Genomic DNA, 27982 nt, shown 5'->3' with positions numbered 1-27982 from the left:
ACTAGGAAAGTTGCACGAGGATTCCTGTTGGTCAATTTTTCCAACCAGCCTTCACTAAAGAGAGGTATTTCAAACTAGAAGCATCTATTTTTTGGAGCCTTCCGGGTTGGAATGATGTGGAGGCTGGAATAAACTTTTCCCTTTCTTTCTTTCTTCTGGAGACGTCTAGGCTGCGCTGAAAAGGCAACGGTGGAGTTGTTCAAAGTCTTCACCGACCAGATAAATCTATTTATTGAAATTTTTCATACAGATATCACTCACTCGTTTAAAAATAATTGTCGGTGGTGTGTATGTGACAGAAGTGTCGGCGGAGAATAGAAGACTTGGAGACGTCTTCGCTGCGCTAGTGCGCTGAAGTTGATCAAGTCTTCACAGACCAGATAAATCTATTTCTCTCTCAAAAGTCGAGTCCCTCACTACTTTGCTTCTATTCATTCTTGAACATCGATTGATCAAAAACTGCTATATTTGAAGTCGATCCGATCCCAACTTCAAGTTCCCACGAAACCCAGTTAAGCTCCAACTGATTTCTATCTGACTTTTGCGTTTGTTTTTGAAATTTTAATTTGCTTACGTATGTTGCTATGTTTCTGTTCTCTGTTTATCTTTTTTGTTGTCTTTTTCTCTGGTTAGTACTTCTGCATCTCTGCTCATGATTTATTATTGTAAAAGAGGCACCAGTTTCTAATTGATCATGGATTTATATGCCGAATTTCTTATGAAACTATGGAACAGACAGTATACTTGGCACTCATTAGTTTTAATCATAACTTTCGGTCAAATAAGATGTGTAGAGATGTGTCATGGAAGAGTATATGCATTTGCTGCTGCTGCTTCTAATGTTTGACTTTAACTGTCTATCACTCTGTCGATGGGTTTCAGCTAAAAATAAGAATTTGTTTAACTGTCTTTCAATGAATCATTCTGACACCAATCGTTTTCTCAATTATGTTTCTTTCTAGTTTACAAAGAGCTAGTGTTTTGTGTGTCTGTGTATTTAGATACCTGAACAACAGAAAGCAAAGGAATAAAATCGACCACAGAAACCATACCAGCCAATTTTTTGTTGCTTCATAGTCAATTACACTACTCTTGTTAGAATGAATATTTTTTTTATGTACTAGGGAAATTATTAATCTTTTCTAGGTTTTATGCAGTAGGGAAGAGAAATCAGGAAACACAAATGCATGCTTTCGATCTCCAAGCCTTGAAATAGCAAGTGTTGAAAGCTTCTCGTGTTACTCATATCTATAGTACTTGGACACTTGCTCTTCTACAAGTAGAAAAAGTAGGTTTCGTTGGAAATGAGCATACAAAGAATCTCTACATCTTTCCCCCATTCAACTCCTCAGTGGAAATATGATGTTTTTCTGAGCTTTAGAGGCGATGACACTCGCAAGGCTTTTACAGACCACTTATACACTGCATTGGAACATCAAGGAATCATAACTTTCAGGGACGATCCTGAACTTCAAAAAGGGGAAGCTATTTCTCTAGCACTTTTTGCTGCAATTGAAGAATCGAGATTTGCTCTCATTGTTATCTCACAAAATTATGCATCGTCAACATGGTGCTTGGATGAACTAGTGAGAATTCTTGAATGCATGGAAGTAAAAGGAACTGTGCTGCCAATTTTCTATGATGTTGATCCCTCTGATCTACGAAAGCAAACAGGGAGTTTTAAAAGAGCCTTTGCAAATCATGAAGAAAGGTTTAAGGATGACAAGGAGAAAGTGCAGAGGTGGAGATCTGCATTAACTGAAGTGGCAAGTTTCTCTGGGTGGAATTCAAAGGAATGGTATACATACAAATTTTTTTTTTCACTTTCCATTGCTTTACAACAGTTAATTTTGCGCTAGCTCTTCATTATGTTATTCACAAATAATATAGACAGATAATAAATTCAGCGTCTGAGGCATTTTATTTTAAATGACATTACAAGAATATAAAAGAAATCGAAGTGCAATGCCGAGACATTTTCATAAACTGAATCTTCTTGTCAATAACATGATGAGTTTAATCTATTATGTGTTGTAGGTATGAATCACAGCTCATTAGAGATATTGTTGAAGTTATATGGAGAAGATTACAACCTAGATCATTCAGTTATGCAGAAAATCTAGTTGGAATTTACTCAAGATTGCAGCCAGTCAATGTCCTTTTAGATGTGGGGGTGGATGATGTCCGCTTCGTTGGTATATGGGGAATGGGCGGGATTGGTAAGACTACTATGGTAAAAGCAGTGTATGAGAGAATCTCTTGTGAATTTCAATTCAGTTTCCTTCTTACCGATGTTAGAAACTCTGTTGAAAAAAGTGGTCTACTTAATTTACAAAAGCAACTTCTCTCTGGGATTTGGACAAAGGAGGCCAACATATCAGACCTTCATGAAGGAGCCATGATTATAAGGAGGTTGTTAGGTGACAAAAGAGTTCTTCTCATTCTTGATGATGTAAACCATCCAAGTCATTTAGAATATTTGGCGGGAGACCCAGGGTGGTTTGGTTCAGGGAGTAGAGTTCTTATCACAACTAGAAATGAGCATTTGTTGATTGGACATGGAGTGGAGAGAAGATTGAGGGTCAATGAATTAAATGATGCTGATTCTCTTGAGCTTTTTAGCCGGAAAGCATTCAAAAGAGTTTACCCTGAAAAAGATTTTCTTGCTTTGTCTATATCTGTTATAAATTATGCCAAAGGTCTTCCTTTAGCTCTCAAAGTACTGGGTTCTTTTTTGTATGGAAGGGATCTAAGTGAATGGGACAGTACACTGGGAAAACTGGGAAGAGTTTGTAAGTTGGAAATTTTTGACGTACTTAAAATAAGTTACGAGGATCTAGATTCTGAAGAGAAGAAAATATTCCTAGACATTGCATGTTTCTTTAATGGACAGGATAAAGATCGAGTAACAAAAGCATTAGCCAGTTGCGATTTCGCTGCAATTATTGGAATAAAAGTCCTCATTGAAAGATCCCTCCTAAATCTTTCAGATGGAAGACTATGGATGCATGATTTGCTCAGAGAAATGGGTCATGAAATTATCCGCCTGGAATCTCCTAATGAGCCGGGCAGGTGCAGTCGGTTGTGGCTTCTTGAAGACGTCAAACATGTCTTGACCCAAAATACTGTAAGAAATTTAGTACATGAATAATTTTAATTGATTTGCTAGTACATTATACGACAAGTCGGTCTACTAAATTTTCTTTTTATGATATGAAAAATTTGGTTGATAGGGAACTGAAGCAATAGAAGGCATATTGGTGGACTCAACCGAGTTAGGAGTAGGCGTGGACGTGGCTCCGAAATCATTTTTAATGATGAACAAATTGAGATACTTGAAGATCAAGAATGGGAACCTGCCTAAGGGACTTGATTATCTTCCCAATAGTTTACGGATTCTTGATTGGACGAGGTATCCGTTAAAATCTTTGCCATCACATTTCAACCCTCAGAAGCTACAGGAACTAAGCTTGTCTCATAGTTGTATTAAACATTTTCGGATAGGAACACAGGTAATTCTATAATTACTATCTCATTCTTTTATTTTATAATAATTGTTGAATATATCATGGATGCTAATTTTTTCTATGCTTTTTACTTGACATGCAGCATTTACACAATCTGAAAACTATTAATCTGAGTCACTCCGTGAATCTTGTCAACATCCCAAACTTTAAAGGGATGCCATATCTCGAGTTTCTTTTTCTTGAAGGTTGTATAAGATTGTATGAGGTTGACCCAGGAATTGGAGTGCTCGAAAGACTTGCTGTACTGAACTTGAAAGATTGTGAGAATCTTGTGCGTCTTCCAAGCAATGTAGGTGGCTTAAAATATCTCAAATATCTCAATCTTTCTGGTTGCTCAAAGCTTGACAAATTGCCAGATGAGTTGGGTCATGTTGTCTCTTTGGAGAAGCTTGATGTGAGTGGAAGTGGCATAAGAGAACTGCCCTCCTCTATTGGTCTTTTGAAAAACCTCAAAGTATTCTCTGTTGCTGGATGTAAAGCAGCGTCATCTAAATCAGGGAATATGATGTTCAACCCCTTTCAGTTATTGCAAAAAAGAAGTCACATTCCGGTAGGATTGTCGTTGGCTTGTTTGTCTGGTTTGCATTCATTAACCGAATTGGGTCTAAGTGATTGCAATCTTTCTGAATTGCCCAGTGATTTTGGATGCTTGTCTTCATTAAGAGATTTATATCTCAGTAGAAATCATTTCATTAGACTACCCGAGAGCATCGGCCAACTCCCTAGACTTGGAGGACTTGATTTGGCTTGTTGCGGCAGACTTCGGACATTACCAATGCTTCCATCTAGACTCAAAGCACTTCAGCTGAATTGGTGCGGCAAACTCCGAACATTACCAGAGCTTCCATCTCAAATAATAGTAAGCGCTGACAACTGCAATTCATTGGAAACATTGGCCAATCAAATGGGACAATGCAATTCGGTGCAAAGTGGATATTTTGTTAACTGTTTCAAAATGGTGGAGAAGGGAAGCTGTCAGAGTATGGCACTTCCATGGCTTACACGATACCTTAAAAGTGAAGCATCTTCTGACCGTACAATGCAATTCGGTGCAAAGCGGAAATTTGACTTTGTTGCTCCCGGAAATGAAATTCCAGAGTGGTACAATCACCAAAGTGTGGGGTCTTCGATAACTGTAGAGCTGCATCCAGGTTGGTTTAGTAACAAGTTTATGGGATTTGCCTCCTGTATCGTTTTTAGAGTCCTCAAACCACTCACGCCTTTGGTTGAGTGGTCCATTAATTGCAACCTTAGGGCCAATGGGAAAGACATTTCTAATAAGGGTCCACGGTTTGGGGGGAAGTGGGGTCAACCTGTGTTAGATCACATTTGGTTGTTGTATGTGCCTTGTGATGGAGACTGCTTTAATAATGAGTGGCAGGATATCTACTATCATCTTATATTATCATTTAATACCGACTCAGATGAGGATACCGACTCGGGGGAGGATACCGACTTGGAGGAGGAAATTGTGCAAGTGAAAAAGTGTGGGATCCGCATGGTATATGAGGAAGATGTAGAAGAGCTTTGGGAAACATTATTGAAGCAGAGCAATATTGGCATTAATACCAAGCAATGCCTTCAATACGATGATGAGGATGAAGCATCTAGTAGTGCAAGCCAGGCTCTTCAAAAAAGAATTAAGCAACGCCCCCTTGACAGCGCAGAACCCAGTGGAACCCCTTATATTCATGACCAGAAACATGGTTAATGTATTTTGTTTTTTTCCTGTGAAAAAGAAGGGAATACTTGATTGTAAAATTATGGTTTATGCCTACTGGTGGTGGCTTGATGAAGCACAAATATTTTTTTTTTTTGACAAAAATAGGTCAGCCATTTCATTAGATTCAGCAAGCAGTACAAAAACGAAACACTCCTATGGGGTCGACAGAAAGCAATCATTCTTTAGAACCTCATGAAACCCTATGCTAAAAGAATAAAATCTCAAAAAATCCTGAGTACACCCACCTTTTAGGAAATCCACGCACCATTATTTCAACAAAAACCAAGAAACCTCGAAGCAGACATAAAAAGGAAACAACTAAGGCTCTGGTTTTTGCTACCCAAGCAATAGTTAAATTAAACTAATAGTGGAATGTGACATAGCACCTTCCACATCACCCTCCACAATAATAGCCTCCACAAACTGCCCAATCTTGCGTTGCAGCGAACCATCACATCCAACATCAATGCGTACAGTGCAAATAGCCACCATCAGGCCCAAATTGCTGTTTGGGGCCCAACCACCCAGCCTTGACGCCCTAGCAACTGAGACGCCGCATACCCAAGCATCAGGATCTGCACAGGCACAAAAGCTACCACCGAGTCCGTACCTGCCACTTGTGACGCCACCGCCTACGCCCACAGTCGGAGACAACCCAATCTGGAAGACGCTGATGCCGCATCTGACCCATGGCAGCTCGACCTCATCACCATGACCGCTGACATCACCGACGATGTAGAGCCCATCGCTGCACCAGGCAGCGTCACCATCATAAATAATCTTCTCCGATAAGCAGAGCCACATCATCATCCTCGCCACTGAAGAGCTCGGGCAGGAAGAAAGCAGATCCGCCTTCATCCCCAGAAACCCTGATTCGTTTCGAACATCGCACTTACCGCCATACTTGCAGCCGTAATCCCCAGAAGCACCCTTATTGGAAGCAATAGCCCCTGGGTCCGAGCAAACCAGCACTCAGTCACCATCCAGGATAGAAAGATCGTCGGCCCTCCAATGATCAACCCCTGAACCAGGTACACCGTCGTTCCATGGACTCGATCGGAAACGACCTTTCCGATCCGATCTTGACCAAACCAAGATCGGATCGCTGCTCAACTGCCATCTAGATGCCATCCCCTCCCACGGGGCCGCATTATTCATATCACCATCTAGCATGAACGCAGAGACAACAGTGCCTCCATGCCCCGAACTCAAGACCGCCTCAGTATTCCCCAAAGCAATCAAGAAAAGAATAAGCAGACCAAAATCTGCCATCACCACCATTGACAAGCAACAACAAGAATGCAAGAATCCGCCGCCCAGAGGAAGAGGATTCCGAAACCCTAGCAGAGCGCTAGGTCGTTTTAAGTTAAATTTAGCTTTTTATGAAGCACCAATATTTAGTTAGTCCAAAATTTTGGATGTCTCTTTTACTTCATTGCTATATATTATGAAAAATAAATTTATATAGAATTAGTAATTACCAAAAAAAAAAAAACTATTCATCTTACTTTATAAGAAAAGGAGGACCGATCAAATTTTCAAGTACATTGTACATTTTTTTATGTCTTCCGATCTTGGGAGTCAAATTATTATCTGTCCAACTTGGAATTTAGCTGAATTTTTTTTTTCTGTACGTATGAAATTCTTGGTGGAACATTTAAAATGCATTAAGCTCCTATATAGGCCTCGTATGTGTTTTCATAAAGTTAATAATTATTCCAGTAGTCCAATTATTCTAGTTTCATGAACCAGAATCCCTTGCATAGTGTTAATCCCATTGCAATTCTAGCTATTTACATATATAAGTTGTTATAAGCAAGCAATCAACTGAGGTCTTGCATTTTCAATTTTAATGGAGTCCATAGCTTCAGGTGTATTGACCAAATGTATTAAAATCCAAAGGGGCAATTCCAACATCCTGTTTTATCACAGAATAGGTCCATGTCATAACATATTGGTCTTTTAAAGTACTATATTTAAAATCCAAAAAGAAATAGTATTCTTTGACTAACTTATTTTAAATTGGAAAGGAAAAGCACAACAACAATGATACCTATTTACACGACATACTATCATAACTGCATTTAAGCACAAAGTGCAAGTTTTTGCACCAAAGCTCATTTTCCATAGCTAACTCCCCGAGGTATTTGCAATTATTTAAAATAAATCATAAATGAAGCTAATTTCTTATTGGCCATGAAGTTGTTTGATGTAAATCCTATAGGGAAGTTGGGTCTAGTATACCTTAAATTGCAAACCCATCATACTTATCCACAACCAAGTGTAGAAATGGTAAGACATCAAGTAACTCTCTTGGATGGTCATGTGGGGGCTTGTCTAAGATATGTCCTGTGTTATACTATTGTCAATAGCAGTGGTGGTAAATTAGTCATATTTCTCCCCATAAACTTTTATTACCCCTCAATAAAACCCAATAAACATTTATTTTATAAGAGAAGCAATAAAAGTGTAACGCCCCAAGCCGTACCTCACCAGCTTAGGCTCGTTATGGTGCCGTGAATCTCTAAAACATAAACCAAAAACTTGATTTACATCCTACAGGATCGCTAGGCAATTTGTTTGAAGACTTTTCGTAAAAACACAGCAGAAGCTGCAAATACTTTTGAGGTGTAAATCTTTAAATCACAAGAATTTATTTCGTCCGTCCGGAACTTGAAATGAATGTAGACACGAAAGGTACGAACGTTTGGGAATGAGCATTTGTCCGAATAGAACACAAAGCGAATTATCAACAAATTTCGAAATACGGAATTCAAGAAATAGAATTTAGAATAAAATCCAATCGGTAATTTACCGAACTTGTTCTGCACATCCAGCTCCGTCCGCTATTGTTCAGTCACCAGTGCACAGTACCTGCATCCATACTGTTGTAGGGGTGAGCTTTCGTCCTCGCTGCTCCATAGGAACTCTAACACGACTAGGTTTGAAATCGACAAGTAAAGTTTTGGAGCTCCAGTATAAAAACTTGCTTAAACCAAGTATTTTAAAAGAATCACAAACTTTTCTTAAAATGTTTCGAGAATCGATGCATGTTACCCAATTGAATACGTGCTTTGAATCTTACCCGATGGCCGGTCCCATAGACCCACTACACGACCTTACCTCAATTTACTTCATCACCAGGTAAGCGTAGCGAGAGTGTTCGCTACTTAGCTACACACACGTACCGAGTCCGTTATTACAAATACTCGGATGACCGACATAGCTAAACTCCGGAGGTTTAGGGAATCGAACCCAAGGAAGTTAGTGCCCCTTTCGCTCTCAAGCCATCACATTTCTCACGATTTGGTTAGTATGGATTGCATTTTAACATAACCAAACCATACCACTTAACATACATCATTTTAACAACAATATGTAAGAAAACCACTAACCGAGGAGAGTCCTGAATCCCTACCTGGATTCCGATGCTTTCTCTCACGTACTCTAAGAGTCACGAACCGTCTGTTCCTTGGGTAACTGGAGTCCTAAGTTCCGACATTTCAATAGTTAATAATCTATTGAACAATTGTACGAAACCAAGCCAACTTTTTCTGGTTTGACCAGGAGTTGACAAGGTTTGACCAACCTTTCTTGATTTGACCAGGATTGACCATTTTGACCAATGTTTGACCAGTCGAGATAGGTTCGATAATTAACTTAAATTATCTAACATTCACTTGAAGCTTACAGTATCAACCAAATATATATTATGCACCCAATATATACTAATTTCTTTTCTTTACTTATTATCAAACAACAAACTACACAAGCAAACCAATAACGATTTCACCAACGAGAGATCCCAAATTTACTTAACCATTTTGTCGCATAGTAATTCGACGGAATGTACCATGGACACCCAAACTTATTTCATTCGAAATCAAGGTGTGCTCAAAACACTAACGACACCCAATGACACCCAATATCACAACTTGACCTTTTTCCAAAGCTTCATGAACCATTACTAAACAAACTACCTTTGCAAAGTTTTGATCAGCCTGCCATTTTAACCACCAATATAGCAAAATCCAATATCCACAATTTCACAAATCATTTTCTTCACACGGTTTCTAATCCTCAATCTCAATACCTCTTAACAGTTTAATCAATTCTTCCCAAACTCCTCATGAACTCAATTGTACTCTTAATCCACAATTTTAACAACTTAGTAAAATCAAATGTATACCCGGAGACATTTTTTCGAGCCTCACAAAATGTTTATTGAATTATATTAGGGAGCAATAAAAGTTTATTGGGTTTTATTATGGGCAATAAAAGTTTATTGAGGGTAATAAAAGTCTCCTGCGACCTATGAGATCTTCAAGGAGACCTCCGGCAAGGTTTCCGGTGAAGTCTCTGATGACTTTTCTTTCTTCCACTCTCTCTTTCTCTCTCTATATGTGACTAAAGGAGAGAGGGCAAAATAGTCCAAAAAAAAAACTTAATAGGGTATTAGGGAAAAATATGTAAATTGTTGGGTAAGGGGGTAATCTTATAAGTTGTTGGGGTAATTGGGGTTTAAGTAGCTGAAATTAGTGTAAATGGACAAAATCTCTTTTTCTTTTCAGTGCTTGGACATCGTGCAGAAAGAAAAAGGAGGGACAGTGAGGATACAAGCTTTAACTTTGATTCGTAAAGGCACTTCTTACAAAAAACAAAGATAGTCTAAAAATAACTCACTCCAATTTGCAGATAAGGATCAGCAGGGACACCATAAAGGGTGGTGAAAGATTCAATGAAGGAGAGAGACCATCACATTAGGGTATCATGCAAAAGTGAGTCATGTTGAAGAAATTGGTTTCGAAAACCCATTGGGAGATTCAAGTAGAGGTGGATAATGTTGAAGTAATTGATGTTGAAGACCCTATCATGAGAATCATGAGGAGGCGAATCGCGTGAAGACAAGTAATGTAAAATCTCACACAATAGTTGGGGGAAACACGAATAATGTTTGGTGAGTGTCGACAATTATTTGGGATTGATTCCGCTGAGGATGTCTGAGCACTTCGGCGGTCTCGTTTGTGAAGCTTCTCGTTCGGTGAGACCTACAAGCAAAGGGAGAGGTCGTCAAGAGGAAGTCCGGAGTTATTCGGACTACACTCCTACGATATTGATCATTTTCCATCCACAATTTAGAGAAGTGTGGATGGGAAATGATCAATATCTTCAGAATCGGTAGCGATGTCCGCTTTAATAGGCGTCGAAGATGACTAGGATCCAGACCAGCTGTCAAACCAACACGAACAGGATACATCGCACCCATCTACGTGTACAAATGCTCGCTATTCTTTCTGAGATTGTTATCTTTCTTATGTGGGGGCCACTCAGAACCTCTGCACGAGCACAAGCCCGCACTCTTGGTAAGTGGACCCACCAACAAAAACGGGTGCAAGAAATTTTCCTTCTCATACTGAATTTGTGTGGAAAGGAAAAATAGGGCATTGTAAGGGTGTAAAATATAGAATGGATTTCTAATAAAAAATGGGTTAGAAGAGAAGTATACTACTAGAAAATATAGCCACTGCACTCGGTGCAGAATCCGTGTGTATTTCTCTTAATTTACACAGATTTCCGTGTGAACTTACTAATTCACACAGTACAGTGACGGATATTTTATCTGTAGGTATTGCTAGCGTCGCTAATGCGATTGTGCACGGTAAAGCTTGTCCGTGTGAAAGAAATTGATGGGTCCCACGCTATTGTCGTCTGCTGAATACTAGTCGCATCAATCTGACAAGCTTTTGTTATAATATATTATTGGTCCGTGTGAATGGTATTTTACGTTGGATTTGGATATTTTATTGTATCCTTCATTACTGTTTCACAATACATAGTCCTGTTTCAAAATACATGTTACCGGAGGACGAACTGATCTAGAGAAGTTTTGGGCAAAGGAATTGCACAAGAAATCTTAAGTCAATTATCTAAATCCAGACGTCGGTAGTTGCAACGGCAAAGATTAAGTCAGTGAAGGAGGGCAGATCCCAAACTACTACTTCTTCATTGGACCATCTGCACATGACTACTGATTCCAAAGAGTTGCAGGTATTAAATCAAGAAGATTAAAAGAAACACGAAGACTAGTTTGGAAAATATCCAATCATGAAGTTTCAGCAACCCATTTGATAACGAGTCTAAAAATCAAGAAACTCAGCTCATACCATGATAGAAATATAAGAACGAGAACGATCTAGCGGAGTTGCGACTCTGCAATTCTGCATGTAATTCGAGAACCGACCGGAGACGACTGAGATCTGAGGAGGAATAACATTAAAGAGAGGAATTTTAACCTAAAAAAAACCCAGTCAAATATATAACATAAATACTTCAGCAGTCAAGAAAAAAAAAAGCTACTTTACCAGAAAGCTTCCATGGTCTGGGTTTGGGTTTCGCCGGAATTTTGAGGTGGGATTTTTCTGGGTCGGATCTAAGAGCTTTTGGGGTTTATGAGATGGGGACTGATTTGGGGATAAAGAAGGTGACTTTCTGATTTGAGGTTGAGACTAGTGAACATTCTGAGGGGTATATCTTTGCCATTTCTAGTTGTTCTTGTTTTGGTGGAATCTTTGTTTTGGGGTTGCGAAAATCGACATCATTGAAGCCTGAAGAATCTGAGGGTGGGAGAGAGGTTGAGAGGCCGAGGGAGGAAGCGAAGGAGATTATGTCAGTCGCTTGTTATTTGAGGGTTTCTTAGATTTCTTTCTGTCCGCCATTACTGGCTGTGGAAGATGAAGGCTCTAGGGACTTGAGGTCGTTTCTCTAGGAAGCTCTCTGTTGGTTAAGTGTTGATAATTAAATACAAAGTCTTCCATTTCCATTATTAATAAATTTGCAAGTCAGAATTCATAGGAGCATTAGTGGTTTATTACTTTATTTCTTCAAAACTCACACAAGCATTCGAGTGTAAACAGAGATGCACATGGATAGCCATGTGATAACAATACATGATGAGACAGGATTCTTGACAGGATTGTTAACCTTACACAAATATCCGTGTGTAATTAAAATCACACAGAGTTCTATATGTGTTAGGACAATTAAATATAATAGAGTTCAAAAATTTCTGACGCAAATGTCTAATCAATTTTTTCATACATAGCTATCCGTGTGTAATGACATTCCAATTTTACTTCATTCCTATGTTACCCTTTGTTTTCACACTGTGTCTGTGTGTATTACTAATTCACACAAATTTTTGTATCATAGGGTACTATAAGCCACAGATACTCATCTGTGTCAAAATCTGTGACAAATGAATCCGTGTGCAGTGGCTAGTTTTTCTAGTAGCTAGTGAGTAGCTTAAGTTATTCAAAAAATTTCATCAAGAACGAATCCACTCGGAGTCAATCTAAGTAAGGATGAATTGGTGAGCTCGATTAATCCATACCAAATGAGAGGACCTCACCTCTGCTATGTTATTTTAAGAGTGGTGTTATAAATAAACTAATGTGTGACTTGTTGAAATTGCACAGCACTACGAAACTTTCACGAGGATTCCTGTGGTCAATTTTTCCAACAAGTCTTCACTAAAGAGAGGTATTTTAAGAATAACAGGAAATAGAGAAAAATAGAGAACTTTTCGGACTAGGGTTTGAGCCTCCGGTTCCTAGAGTTTTCTGCGGTGCCGCTTGCCGGCGCCAGCAGGTGCCTGTCACCTTGTTCCTGTCATCATGAACTGTCTGATTTGGAACTGTCAAGGGATAGTGAATAATAAAACTCGTTATGCCCTCAAGTCGTTGATCCAGAAGCACAAGGCTTGTTTGGTTTTTCTCAGTGAGACTCATTGCACTAAACAGCAGCACCAGTCGCTTTTAAAATCGGTTTGCCTTTCTCAGATTGCCCACTTTGATCGTGTTGACTGAGCAGGCGGGTTAGCTTTGTTGTGGGATGACTCCATCATCGTCAATGTCAGAATGGTTGATCGCTACTTCATTGACGCGGTAGTGAAGGGTCCAGACAACGTGGAGTGGCGTTTTACCGGTTTCTACGGCCATCCGGAGACCTGTCAACATCACATTTCGTGGGATTTGCTTTGATCTTTAGCCCAGGATCCGCTAGAAAAGTGGGTTGTCGCAGGGGATTTTAATGAGATTTTGGAATTGGGGGAGAAATCAGGTGGGAGGCTTCAGAGTCTGGGGCAGATGCAGGTCTTCTGTCAAGCATTGACAGACTATCATTTGGATGACATAGGAGCTGCTGGAGGTTTGTATACTTGGTGTGATTCAGGGACAAAAGAGAAGCTGGACAGGTGCATTACTTCCTCGAAGTGGTGGGCTGCTTTCCGTTTTTCGAGAGTTGTGCATTTGCACCCTAGCTGGTCAGACCATGTTCCTCTGTTACTGGGTTTAGGGTTTAGACAATTGGAAATACACTGTGTTCCACAGGTAAATGAGTGACGGAGAAGACAGTTTTGCTTTGAGGAGATGTGGTGCACCCATGAAGGTTTTTCTTAAAAGGTAGAGGAAGCATGGAACGAACCTTCTATCGGGGACCCTACTGCATATCTGTCGGAAGATTAAGGGGGTTGGCCAGCAGCTACTTGCATGGGATTGTACTGTGTTCCGGAGTCGGAGGAATGATGTGGAGGTGATTCGTTCTCAGCTCAATGACTTGTTGCAAAAGCCGTATGATCCGCAAGACCACGAGGCCAAGTTGCAGCTATCTAAAAAGTTGAATGAGTTAATGTCTATTGATGAAACATACTGGCGCCAAAGATCAAGAGAGCTTTGGCTCAAGGAAGGTAACAGAGACACAAAATACTTTCATAGGTGCGCTTCTAATCGACTTCAGAAGAATAGAATTAAAGGGCTTTTTGATCAGGATGGTACTTGGCAGGAGTCTTCTCTAGGGATAGAGAACGTTGTTTTGGAGTATTTTCAGTCAGTGTTTAGCTCCCAACCCTCTGTCTTGGTAGCTCAAGATACGGTACTCCAGGCCATCTCACCTAGAGTTATGGCGCCTATGAATGGTTCTCTGTTGGCCCCTTATACTATGGAGGAAGTCCGTGACACGCTCTTCCAAATGCATCCTTCTAAGGCTCCAGGGCCTGATGGCATATCTCCTTTTTTCTTTCAAAAATATTGGGATTTGGTTGGGCATGAGTTTAGCAATGCAGTTATCTCAATGTTGACTAGGATGGAGATGCCCCCGGACTTGAACTTTACTCATGTAGTGTTAATCCCAAAAGTTAAGGAAGTAACGACTATGTCGCATTTGAGACCCATAGCTTTATGCAATGTGTTGTATAAGATTGCTTCCAAGGTTGTGGCTAAGGGTAAAAAACTTTTACCGACCATTATTTCTCCCCAACAGAGTGCGTTTGTGCCTGACAGATTGATTTCTGACAATACTCTGGTGGCCTCAGAGACGGCCCACTATATGCATAAGCTCAGGCGTGGACAAGAAGGTTTCTTGGCCCTCAAATTAGATATTAGCAAGGCCTATGACAAGCTGGAATGGAGCTTCTTGCGTCGGATCATGTTAAAGATGGGTTTCACTACTCAGTGGGATGACTTGATCATGTTTTTCCTTTCGACGGTACACTACTCTTTTCTTGTGAATGGGGTACCTAAGGGGTTTATTACTCCTCAATGGGGATTAAGGCAAGGGGACCCTATTTCACCCTATTTATTCCTTTTGTGTGCTGAGGGTTTATTTGCTCTCATCTCTCATGCGGTCTCGAAAGGAAGTTGGCAGGGCCTTCGTATTTGCGATTAGCATATATGATCAGCCATCTACTCTTTGCTAATGACAGTATGTTGTATTCTTTTACTAGCCCTGAGGATTGTCACAGGATTCGTCACTTGCTTAATACCTATGAGGAAGCATCTGGTCAGCAAGTGAATCTACAGAAAAGTAATGTGGTGTTTAGTGGTAGTGTTCTTCCTCACCTGCGCTAAAACTTGGCACAAATTTTGGGGGTACAGGTGCTGTCAAGACACGAAAAATATCTGGGTATTCCAACTCTCGTGGGACGCTCCAAGACTGAGACTTTTTCTTTTATTAAAATAAATTATCTAAGAAACTGATAGGCTGGATATCTAAGTTACTGAGTAGTGCAGGTAGGGAGTTTCTAATAAAGGTGGTGGCTCAGGCAATGCCTCTATACACTATGAATTGTTATCTGCTACCTCAATCTCTTATCCAGGAGCTCCATCAACTGTGTGCCCAATTTTGGTGGGGTAGTATGGAGGAGAAGGGGGCTATGCATTGGCGAGCATGGGATGATTTATGCAAACCAAAAAGCATGGGAGGTATGGGTTTTCGTCACTTATTTGCTTTTAATCTGGCTATATATGTTAGTGAAACAAGGATGGCGGCTCCTTCAAAACCCTGATTCGTTAATCCGGCAGCTGTTCAAAGCTATTTATTTTCCCCATTGTAATTTTTGGGAAGCCTCCTTGGGTGACCAGCCCTCTTATGCTTGGAGGAGTATTTTGCAGGGCAGAGATATCCTTCGGGCTTGTATTCACTGCCATGTTGGACATGGCATGCCAACCAATATTTGGTCGGACCCATGGCTAATGGGAGAAGACCTCAGCTCTTTTCGGTCAGCAAATGCTACAGTGGTGGCCGACTTGTTTCTTTCTCCAGGTGTGTGGAATTTACCGCTTTTATCGAACTTATTTCCACTGAATATTGTTCAAAAAATTCAGGCGTTGCCTTTGAGTCCCCACAACCATGGGGATCGGTGGATTTTGGGGGGGGGGGGGGGGGGGGGGGTTGGTAATAAGAAGGGAAAGTTTACTGTGAAGTCTACGTATCATATTGCTAGGGGGAGAATTCTGGAGGATGGTGCTTCTACTCCTAACCCTAGTGCCATTCTCTGGAAGCAACTTTGGCAAGCTCAGGTACCAGGGAATGTGAAGGTGTGTGCATGGAAGGCAGCCTCCAATATTCTTCCTACACGAAGTCGGTTTAGTGAAAGAGGTATTGATATTGATACCCAATGCCTATTTTGTGATGAAGAAGTGGAATCTCCTATCCATGCTCTTCAGGATTGTCCTTATGCAGTAAGCATTCTTCAAGTAGCTAATATTCCCACTCTTATTAATGCATCCTGTGTGGCAGACTAGTTGATAGCTATCTATACTCTCACTCCTGCGGCCTTTTTTCCTTTGTTAATGTTGATTTGGGCTACTTGGCGGAACAAGAATTCACGGATTTGGGATGATGATTGTAAACCCACTCATGAAATCGTGCCTATGACTATGGGATGGTGGAAAGACTATCAAGCTGCTCATTCTCATCCTGTTCGTGATAATGGTCCATGGGGCCTACATAAGTTGTGTAAACCTCTAGTCGGATTTATTAAACTTAATGTGGCTGCTGCTTTTAATTTGGATACAGGTTTGGCTGGGTTGGGAGGGATCTTTTGGGATCACGAAGGCTCTGTTGTGGGGGGTTTTCATCACACTCTGGGGGTGGCTAACTCACCTAGGCATGCGGAACTGCTGGCTCTAATTCAAGGTGTACAATTAGCACTTGATCACCAACTTACCCCTTTGTTGGTCGAATTTGACTGCATGGATTTAGTACAGGCTGTACATGGCTCTTCCCTAGACCACTTGGACCTGGGTTTCCTGTTAACTGATTTGCGAGCCCTGTTGCATGTTGCTCTAGGTGCAAGAGTAAGTTATGGCAATCATCAGTCTAATTTAGTGGCGCATACTCTAGCGCAAGAGGCCAAAGTTGGGCAGTTTAGTGTGAATTTTTTTACCAATATTCCTCCAAGTGTGGAGACTATTGTAATCTCTGATTGTAATGATTCCCATCAATGAATTAGTCTTTCATTCTTCTCAAAAAAAAAAAAAAGAGAAGTATTTTAAATTAGAAGCTTCTATTTTTTGGAGACTTCTGGGTTGGAATGATGTGGCAGCCGGAATAAACTTTTCTAATTTTTTTTCCTTGGAGACGTCTTCGCTGCGCTGAAGTTGCTCAAGTCTTCACAGACCAGACCCAAAAAAAAAAAGAAGGAAAAAAAAAACTATATATGAACATGCAGCTTCTTAATCATGAACTTGGATTTTAGTTTGATACACAAGAGTGATTTTTTTTTTTAAATAAACACAAGAATGATTCATAGAAACACAATGATTAACCAGAAAACAAGTGAAAAATAAGAAAGATAAACAGATGCCTAAATCACGAATCATTCTAATTACCATCTGCCTCATTGAATAACAATTTGATTGTTGGACATCGATTGATCAAAAACTGCTATATTTGAAGTCCCTCACCACTTTGCTTCTATTCATTCTTGAACATCGATTGATCAAAAACTGCTATATTTGAAGTCGATCCGATCCCAACTTCAAATTCCCACGAAACCCAATTAAGCTCCAACTGATTTCTATCTGATCTTTGCGTTTGTTTTTACAATTTTAATTTGCTTACATATGTTGCTATGTTTCTGTTCTCTGTTTATCTTTTTTGTTGTCTTTTTCTCTAGTTAGTACTTCTAATTCATCATGGATTTATATGCCGAATTTCTTATGAAAGTATGGAACAGACAGTATACTTGGCACTCATTAGCTTTAGAGTAAAACCCACCACCAGGGTCAAAACTTTTATCCACCGGATAAAATGATCCTCACTTTCAAAAGTGATCAAAATGATACCTAAATTTTTAAAAGTGATCAAAATGATACCTAAATTTTTGAAAACAAATCAACTTGATACCCAACTTTCAAAGGTGATCAAAATGATACCTAAAGTTTTAAAAACAAATCAATTTGATACATCGGTTTAATTTTTTGTAACTTTTTGTTAAAATTGATAACGTGTGGTGCAGTATTTTGTGGGGTTATAATAATATTTTACACAAAAAACTATTTTTCAATTATTTTTTTTATTTTACTTTGTTAATTCTCTTCTTGTTCTTCTATCTCTGTGCCTCTCTCTCTTCCCATTTTTCTTTGTTTCTTTGGAAGTTGGGAAGCATCCGAACTTTATTTGTTTCTACGATTGATGGTAGAATTGAAATTGAATGGAAGATTTTTTTTTTTTTTTAATTCTATAGAAGAAGAAGATTGGGTTATAGATGATTGACGGCCCTCTGACCACAAATCACTTTAATTTTTGTGCTTGATTTTGCATTTGATTTAACAAAGAAGTTAAAAAAAAGGGCTAAATACTGACTACTACGTAGTTTGGGTCCAAAATAAATTTAGTCCCTAAACTTCTAATTTTAACTGTCGAGGGGTTTCAGCTCAAAATAAGAAAAATAAGAATGTGTTCAACTGCCTTTCAATGAATCGTTTTGACACCAATCGTTTTCTCAATTATGTTTCTTTCTAGTTTACAAAGAGCTAGTGTTGTGTGTGTCTGTGTATTTAGATACCGGAACGACAGAAAGCAAAGGAATAAAAATCGACCACAAAAACCAAACCAGCCAATTTTTTGTTGCTCCGTAGTCAATTACACAACTCTTGTTAGAATGAATATTTATTTATGTAGTAGGGAAATTATTAATCTTTTCTAGGTTTTATGCAGTAGGGAAGAGAAACCAGGAAACACAAATGCATGTTTTCGATCCCCAAACTTTGAAATAGCAAGTGTTGAAAGCTTCTCAGGTTACTCATATCTATATATAGTACTTGGACACTTACTCTTCTACAAGTAGAAAAAGTAGGCTTCATTGGAAATGAGCATACAAAGAATCTCTACATCTTTCCCCCATTCAACTCCTCAGTGGAAATATGATGTTTTTCTGAGCTTTAGAGGCGATGACACTCGCAAGGCTTGTACAGCCCACTTATACACTGCATTGGAATGTCAAGGAATCATAACTTTCAGGGATGATCCTGAACTTCAAAAAAGGGAAGCTATTTATCTAGCACTTTGTTGGTGCCAATTTCGGCATCAGCGAGTCAACGGAAGATCCGTTGAAATCCAAGTGTAAAGTGGTGGGTTGTTTTCTTCAAGTGGGCCTATCTTTTCCTTCGATTAGTTTGACTACATGAGTAGCTTTGGTCGTCTACTTGTGACTGACGGTATGCCCTGGTAGTCCTATGCCTAGTCTTGATCGTCCACCTCTTGTGAATGAATGTATGGCATCGGGCTTCTTTTGCTTGATGTTGGGCATCCAAGCTCCCTTGTTAGGTGAAACAGAAAGTTTGGCCTTGGGCTTCCTTCGCTTGATGTTGGGCCTCCATGCTCCTTTTTTGGGTGAAGCAAATGGTCTTGCCCTGGGCTTCCTTTGCTTGATGTTGGGCGTCCAAGCTTATTTGTTCGGTGAAACTGATAGTCTGGTCTCAGGCTTCCTTCACTTGACGTCTCGGGATTCCTCCGCTTGACATTGGGCATCTAATCTGTGGCTTGGACGTATATCAACCTCCTCTTAAGCATCCTGTCTGGCTCGGGCATACAATATCCTCCACCTGACGTTGGGCATCCAATTCCTTGAGTTGGCGAAGCTCCATAGAAAAGACCTGCAAATGTGAAGAGATGGAAGGTTATCGGATAACTAGCCTAAGGCCGGCCAAACACACTCTGATGCCTAAGTTAGATAAGTGTGTTTGAACATTTATGGAGATTGGAGAAGAAAGAATGATGCTTAAGCATTATGACATAAGAATGAAGTTGACATGTCAATAGAGAAAGAGAGAGAAGAGATTATGCATTTTGGCATAGCTTTGGGAGAGAAGAAAGAGTTGAATAAGTCCCCCCTTCTGCTTGTGAAGGATTGATATTTGTAGAAGGAGTAGTTAAGGTGGAAAGGGACGGTATGGGGTCTTCCCTAAAATCGGGGTGTCAGCTCGTAATTCCTGCTTACTGACGCTCCAAGGTATGGGTTTGACAGATTCAGTGACACGTGTCACCACGTTGTGGTCTGATTTGGTCGGTGAAGGGTCAAGAGACAGGTGTCGTCTATCCAAGCTTCCCTTTTCCTTGAATTACTCTTAGGCCATGCCTAAGAGCCATGCTTCATGTCAGAATTCGACGCTTGGCATAGTTGGTGAGATTTGGCCTTAATTGGTGCTACATGTCTCTTCATGATAACTACTAATTGTGAACCTGGAGGTCGATGCTTTAGCTTTGGAGCTTGTGGTCATGATCCTTAGAGGTCGAGGGTTTTAAGCTTGGAGGTCAAACTCTTGTTCTTGGGGGTTGAGTCTCTTGATTCCTTTGGATTATGTTTCCCTGATAGTGAGGTCATGATATGCTTTTGTCGTGTCATCTAAGATGGTGAATCAAACATATGGTGACCATCCAAGGTTGAAGACTTGGAGTACCAAAGTGAAGTATCTCACTAGCCATGGTTATTTCCGTCTTAGGATTATCTTTTCTTTCTTGACGAAATGTTTAAGTGCGTTGAAAAGTCGGAGTCTTGCGTGGACTCTTTGACATTTCAACGTGTCCTACGTGGAGTAGGTTGAAAAGTCAAAAGTATTTGGTGAACCAAATTATGACATCAACACACTTTTTGCTGCAATTGAAGAATTGAGATTTGCTCTCATTGTTATCTCACAAAATTATGCATCGTCAACATGGTGCTTGGATGAACTAGTGAGAATTCTTGAATGCATGGAAGCAAAAGGAACTGTGCTGCCAATTTTCTATGATGTTGATCCCTCTGATGTAAGAAAGCAAACAGGGAGTTTTAAAAGAGCCTTTGCAAATCATGAAGAAAGGTTAAGGATGGCAAAGGGAAAGTGCAGAGGTGGAGATCTGCGTTAACTGAAGTGGCAAGTTTCTCTGGGTGGAATTCAATAGAATCGTATACATATTACATATGGGTTTTTTTTTTTTTTTTTTTCACTTTCCTTTGCTTTACAACAATTAATTTTGCGCTAGCTTTTCATTATGTTATTCAAAAATAATATAGGCAGATAATAAATTCAGCGTCTGAGGCTTTTTAAATGACATTACAATGATATAAAAGAAATCGACTGCAATGTAGAGACATCTTCATAAACTAAATCTTCATGTCAATAACCTGATGAGTTTAATCTATTATGTGTTGTAGGTATGAATCATAGCTCATTAGACATATTGTTGAAGTTATATGGAGAAGATTGCAACCTACATCATTCAGTTATGCAGAAAATCTAGTTGGACTTTACTCAAGATTCCAGCCAGTCAATGTCCTTTTAGATGTAGGGGTGGATCACGTCCGCTTCATTGGTATATGGGGAATGGACGGGATTGGTGAGATTGCTATGGTAAGAGCGGTGTATGAGAGAATCTCTCGTGAATTTCAATTCAGTTTCCTTCTTACTGATGTTAGAAACTCTGTTGAAAAAAGTGGTCCACTTAATTTACAAAAGCAACTTCTCTCTGGGATTTGGACAAAGAAGGCCAACATATCAGACCTTCATGAAGGACACATGATTATAAGGAGGTTGTTAGGTGACAAAAGAGTTCTTCTCATTCTTGATGATGTGAACCATCCAGGTCATCTAGAATATTTGGCAGGAGACCCAGAGTGGTTTGGTCCAGGGAGTAGAATTCTTATCACAACTAGAAATGAGCATTTGTTGATTGGACATGGAGTGGAGAGAAGATTGAAGGTCGAAGAATTAGATTATCTGATTCTCTTCAGCTTTTTAGCCGGAAAGCAATCAAAAGAGTTTACCCTAAAGAAGAATTTTTCGTTTGTCTGAATCTGTTATAAATTATGCCAAAGGCCTTCCTTTAGCTCTTGTAGTACTGGATTCTTTTTTGCATGGAAGGGGTCTAATTGAATGGGACAGTGCACTGAGAAAACTAGGAAGAGTTTGTAACTTGGAAATTTTTGACATACTTAAAATAAGTTATAAGGATCTAGATCCTGAAGAGAAGAAAATATTCCTAGATATTGCATGTTTCTTTAATGTACAGGACAAAGAGTAACAAAAGCACTAACCAGTTGCGTTTTCTTTGCAATTGTTGGAATAAAAGTCCTCATTGAAAGATCCCTCCTAACTCTTTCAGATGGAAGATTATGGATGCATGATTTGCTCAGAGAAATGGGTCACGAAATTGTCCGCCTGGAATCTCCTAATGAGCCTGGCAGGTGCAGTAGGTTGTGGCTTCTTGAAGACGTCAAACATGTCTTGACCAAAAATACTATAAGAAATTTAGTACATGAATAATTTTAACTGTTATTTGCTAGTACATTATACGACAAGTCAGTCTACTAAATCCTTTTTTTATGGTATGATAAAATTTTGGTTGATAGGGAACTGAAGCAATAGAAGGCATATTTGTGGACTCAATGGAGTTAGGAGTAGATGGGGACGTGACTCTGAAATCATTTTTAATGATGAACAAATTGAGATACCTGAAGATCAAGAATGGAAACCTGCCTAAGGGACTTGATTATCTTCCTAGTAGTTTACGGATTCTTTATTGGACGAGGTATCCGTTAAAATCTTTGCCATTACATTTCAACCCTCAGAAGCTACTCGAATTGAACTAAGCTTGTCTCATAGTTGTTTTAAACATTTTCGGATAGGAACAGAGGTATACTATAATTACTATCTCATTCTTTTATTACTTATAATAAATGTTGAATATATCATGGAAGCTAATGTTTTCTATGCTTTTTACTTGACATGCAGCCTTTGCAAAATTTGAAAACCATTAATCTGAGTGACTGTCTGAATCTTGTCAACACCCCAAACTTTAAAGGTATGCCATATCTCGAGTTTCTGTTTCTTGAAGGTTGTATAAGATTGTATGAGGTTGACCCAGGAATTGGAGTCCTTGAAAGACTTACTGTGCTAAACTTGAAAGATTGCAAGAATCTTGTGCGTCTTCCAAGCAATGTAGGTGGCTTAAAATCTCTCAAAGATCTCAATCTTTCTAGTTGCTCAAAGCTTGACTAATTGCCAGATGAGTTGGGTCATGTTGCCTCTTTGGAGAAGCTTGATGTGAGTAGAAGTGGCATAAGAGAACTGCCCTGCTCTATTAAAAACCTCAAAGTATTCTCTCTTGCTGGATGTAAAGCAGCGTCATCTAATTCATGGAATATGATGTTCAACCCTGTTCAGTTATTGCAAAAAAGAAGTCACATTCCGGCATGATTGTCGTTGCCTTGTTTGTCTGGTTTGCATTCATTAACCGAACTGGATCTAAGTGACTGCAATCTTTCTGAATTGCCCAGTGATTTTGGATGCTTGTCTTCATTAAGAGAATTATATATCAGCAGAAATCAATTCATTAGACTACTTGAGAGCATCGACCAACTCTCTAGACTCAAAGCACTTGAGTTGGATTGGTGCGGCAAACTTCGGACAATACCAGAGCTTCCATCTCAAATATATGTAACCGTTGGCAACTGTATTTCATTAGATACATTGGCCAATCAAATGGGACAATGCAATTTGGTGCAAGGAGGATATTTTGTTAACTGTTTTAAAATGGGGGAGAATGACAGCTGTAAGAGTATAGCACTTCCATTGCTAACACGACACCTTAAGGCCTCGTTTTGTTCACAAAAAGGAAAGTAATTCCTTTGTTTTTCCCATGGGAAGGGAAATGAATTTCCCAACAACTTTCCATTTCGAATCTCCGATGTTTGGTAACGTAAAGAAAGTTGTCAGGAAACTGTAGATCTGCATCCAGGTTGGTTAGGGGTCGTCAACGGGCCGGGCCGGGCCCATTCATAGAGGGCTTGGGCCGGGCCGGCCCGGGCCTTGCTATATTTTTAAATAATTGCGGGCCGGGCCGGGCCGGGCCTTATTAAAAATCAAAGGATCCAAGCCCGTCCATATAAAGTGGGCCTTGCGAGCTTTTTCGGGCCGGGCCGGGCTTGGCCTTGTGGGCTTTTTTGGGCCGGGCCTTGCGGGCTTTATTTATAAATAAATATTTAAAGACACAAGTATTTTTTTTTTTAATCAAGCTTTGGAAATTCAATGGATAATGATCAAATACAACCAAAGATAACATATCTATATAACTATATTGTACCCAAAAAAATCTATATTTATATATAGATACTAATTTATTGATAAATAAATTTTTAAAGACACTAATTTTTTATAAATCTATATTTATATATCATACACTCTAAAGAGCAACCCTCGATTCAAAGAAAATGAAAAAACCGACCGTTGGATGAGTTTATTACAATAAATTATGAGTGTGGTAAAAAATTTAGCCAATTTCACCATATTTTCTAATCCGATCGGATTAGTCAACCGTAGACACTTATATGTTTTATTGGTTGACCGATGCCGTGACAACCTCGAAACGTGCTTATTTTTTCACATCACATTTGTATATATTCCATCAATGGATGTGCGTGGACATAAGATAAAAAAAATTAATTTTAATTACAAACACATTGGTCTATACCAATTTTCCTCCTAAAGTTGTATGACATATTCATTGTATTTAAATTGTTTAGGTTCATTCTAAAGCAATCATGAAGTGGAAAATGAATTCAGAGAAACCAACCGATCGATTGAGAGATTGTAATGTTTTATGGTGGTTGTAGAAAGTCCAGCCAATTTGGTTATTGTTTCGAATTCGATCAACTAGGTCAAACTTAGTTACTCTTATAAACCTATATTTATATATCATATACTCCAAAGAGCAACCCATATCAATTCAAAGAAAATGGAAAAACCGACCGTTGGATGAGTTTATTACAATAAATTATAAGTGTGGTAAAAAATTTAGCCAATTTCACCATATTTTCGAATCCGATCGGATTAGTCAACCGTAGACACTTATATGTTTTATTGGTTGACCGATGCCGTGACAACCTCGAAACGTGCTTATTTTTTCACATCACGTTTGTATATATTCCATCAATGGATGTTCGTGGACATAAGATCAAAAAAATTAATTTTAATTACAAACACATTGGTCTATACCAATTTTCCTCCTAAAGTTGTATGACATATTCATTGTATTTAAATTGTTTAGGTTTATTCTAAAGCAATCATGAAGTGGAAAATGAATTCAGAGAAACCAACCGCTCGATTGAGAGATTGTAATGTTTTATGGTGGTTGTAGAAAATCCAGCCAATTTGGTTATCGTTTCGAATTCGATCAACTAGGTCAAACTTAGTTACTCTTATAAACCTATATTTATATATCATATACTCCAAAGAGCAACCCATATCAATTCAAAGAAAATGGAAAAACCGACCGTTGGATGAGTTTATTACAATAAATTATAAGTGTGGTAAAAAATTTAGCCAATTTCACCATATTTTCGAATCCGATCGGATTAGTCAACCGTAGACACTTATATGTTTTATTGGTTGACCGATGCCGTGACAACCTCGAAACGTGCTTATTTTTTCACATCACGTTTGTATATATTCCATCAATGGATGTGCGTGGACATAAGATCAAAAAAATTAATTTTAATTACAAACACATTGGTCTATACCAATTTTCCTCCTAAAGTTATATGACATATTCATTGTATTTAAATTGTTTAGGTTTATTCTATTGCAATCATGAAGTGGAAAATGAATTCAGAGAAACCAACCGCTCGATTGAGAGATTGTAATGTTTTATGGTGGTTGTAGAAAATCCAGCCAATTTGGTTACCGTTTCGAATTCGATCAACTAGGTCAAACTTAGTTACTCTTATAAACCTATATTTATATATCATATACTCCAAAGAGCAACCCATATCAATTCAAAGAAAATGGAAAAACCGACCGTTGGATGAGTTTATTACAATAAATTATAAGTGTGGTAAAAAATTTAGCCAATTTCACCATATTTTCAAATCCGATCGGATTAGTCAACCGTAGACACTTATATGTTTTATTGGTTGACCGATGCCGTGACAACCTCGAAACGTGCTTATTTTTTCACATCACGTTTGTATATATTCCATCAATGGATGTGCGTGGACATAAGATCAAAAAAATTAATTTTAATTACAAACACATTGGTCTATACCAATTTTCCTCCTAAAGTTATATGACATATTCATTGTATTTAAATTGTTTAGGTTTATTCTATTGCAATCATGAAGTGGAAAATGAATTCAGAGAAACCAACCGCTCGATTGAGAGATTGTAATGTTTTATGGTGGTTGTAGAAAATCCAGCCAATTTGGTTATCGTTTCGAATTCGATCAACTAGGTCAAACTTAGTTACTCTTATAAACCTATATTTATATATCATATACTCCAAAGAGCAACCCATATCAATTCAAAGAAAATGGAAAAACCGACCGTTGGATGAGTTTATTACAATAAATTATAAGTGTGGTACAAAATTTAGCCAATTTCACCATATTTTCGAATCCGATCGAATTGGTCAACCGATATGTAGAATATATATATATATATATATATATATATATATATAGAATAATAGAAGTATAAGAACTTCCACACACACACACACACACACACACACACACATATATATATAAACACACACACACACACACACACACACATATATATATATATATATATTATATATATATATATATATAAACACACACACACACACACACACACACATATATATATATAAACACACACACACACACACACATATATATATATATATATATCTCTATATATATATATATATAAACACACACACACATACAATATATATATATATCTATATATATAATTATATATATATATAAACACACACACACATATATAAATATATATACATATATATAAACACACACACATATAATATATATCTATATATATATATATTTATTATGCGGTAATGCATATATATCTTTTCTATATATATATAACACACACACACACACACACACATATATATATAAACACACACACAAATATATATCTATGTGTGAGTGTGTGTGTATATATATTTATAAACACACACACACATATCTACACACACACATATATATATATATATATAATATTTTACAGGCTTTTACGGGCCGGGCCTAGCGGGCCTTTGGCGGGCCGGGCCGGGTTTTTGCGGGCTTTTGGCGGGCCGGCCCTCGGCCCACTGAGGCGGGCTTTTGCGGGTTTTTTGACGGGCCGGGCCGGGCTAAAAGCCCTCAGGGCCGGTGGGCCTCCATCGGCCCACTTGATCCGCGGGCTTTTTGATGAGGCCTAAGGTTGGTTTAGTAACAAGTTTATGGGATTTGCCTCATGTGTCGTTTTTAGACTCCTCAAACCACTCGCGCCTTTGACTGCTAGGTGGTCCATTAATTGCAAACTGAGGGCCAATGGGGAAGACACTCCCATCCGGGGTCCAGCGTTTGGGGGGAAGTGGGGTCAACCTGTGTCAGATCACATTTGGTTGTTGTATGAGGCCCATCGTGATGGACACTACTTAAAAAATGAGTGGCAGGGATATCTACTATCAGCTTGATGGGTGCGTCTGGGCTACGCCGGGCGTACGCTATGCCGAAGTGGGGCCCGGATGCATGGGTCGTTCCTGTCCACAAGTGTTGAAAGAGAAGGGCAGTGATGTAATTCCACGGATAACGACTGTTATCAGTAAAATTACTCCGTTACGGTAATACTTTCTTCGCTCTCTAGGATAACATACACCTCATTACCTTGGAAAGCATCACGTTTCTATACTAGGGCTATAGATGTTGCTGTCAAGTTTCGAATTCCAATGATGTACTTCCACGGAACCGGTTTCTTCCCATCTGATTAATAACTTTTTGTCATTCCTAATCTGCCTGATGTGATCAAGATGTATAGAAGCCAATTACCAATTTTTCCCAATCAAGATGGTGAGTCAAAATTCATGAAGACGGTCAAAGTATCTTATGAAAGCGAAGAAACGAGTCGCCGTGAAAAGGTCG

General features: G+C 38.9%; 1 protein-coding gene and 1 long non-coding RNA gene across 5 annotated transcripts; one reads left to right on the top strand and one right to left on the bottom strand.

Moving 5' to 3' along the window:
- The first annotated feature begins 8 nt into the window (after positions 1–8).
- Positions 9–5330, top strand: LOC112171197 (disease resistance protein RUN1). 4 transcript variants are annotated; one of them, XM_040508255.1, is made up of 6 exons: positions 15–511; positions 1158–1798; positions 2038–3127; positions 3234–3512; positions 3610–4077; positions 4164–4283. In XM_040508255.1, exons 2-6 carry the CDS (start codon positions 1305–1307, stop codon positions 4164–4166), a joined length of 2334 nt encoding a protein of 777 aa, XP_040364189.1. In that variant the 5' UTR covers positions 15–511; positions 1158–1304; the 3' UTR covers positions 4167–4283. The 4 variants fall into 4 exon arrangements, with proteins under 4 accessions (XP_024164185.1, XP_024164184.1, XP_024164183.1 ...); XM_024308417.2 differs by having other exon boundaries at positions 9–511; positions 1161–1798; positions 3610–5330; XM_024308416.2 differs by having other exon boundaries at positions 9–511; positions 1147–1798; positions 3610–5330.
- On the bottom strand, positions 1446–20818 carry LOC112171198. The gene is made up of 3 exons (XR_002925119.2): positions 20676–20818; positions 5775–5779; positions 1446–1493 (listed from the first exon to the last, which is right to left on the bottom strand). It is a non-coding gene; the product is annotated as an uncharacterized LOC112171198 (long non-coding RNA).
- Positions 20819–27982: the final 7164 nt, after the last annotated feature.

The sequence above is a fragment of the Rosa chinensis genome, chromosome 6 (assembly GCF_002994745.2).
Source record: "Rosa chinensis cultivar Old Blush chromosome 6, RchiOBHm-V2, whole genome shotgun sequence".
NCBI classification, from domain to species: domain Eukaryota; kingdom Viridiplantae; phylum Streptophyta; class Magnoliopsida; order Rosales; family Rosaceae; genus Rosa; species Rosa chinensis.
The sequence above is the reverse complement of the archived record's forward strand: the minus strand, read 5'-3'. Positions and strand labels throughout refer to the sequence as shown.

Bases quoted from the DNA above. Each gene is read 5' to 3' on its own strand.
- LOC112171197 (XM_024308417.2), top strand. From the start codon at position 1,305: ATGAGCATACAAAGAATCTCTACATCTTTCCCCCATTCAACTCCTCAG. The intron at 1,799-2,037 runs GTATACATACAA...TATGTGTTGTAG, and splicing joins GGGTGGAATTCAAAGGAATG to GTATGAATCACAGCTCATTA. The intron at 3,128-3,233 runs GTAAGAAATTTA...TTTGGTTGATAG, and splicing joins ATGTCTTGACCCAAAATACT to GGAACTGAAGCAATAGAAGG.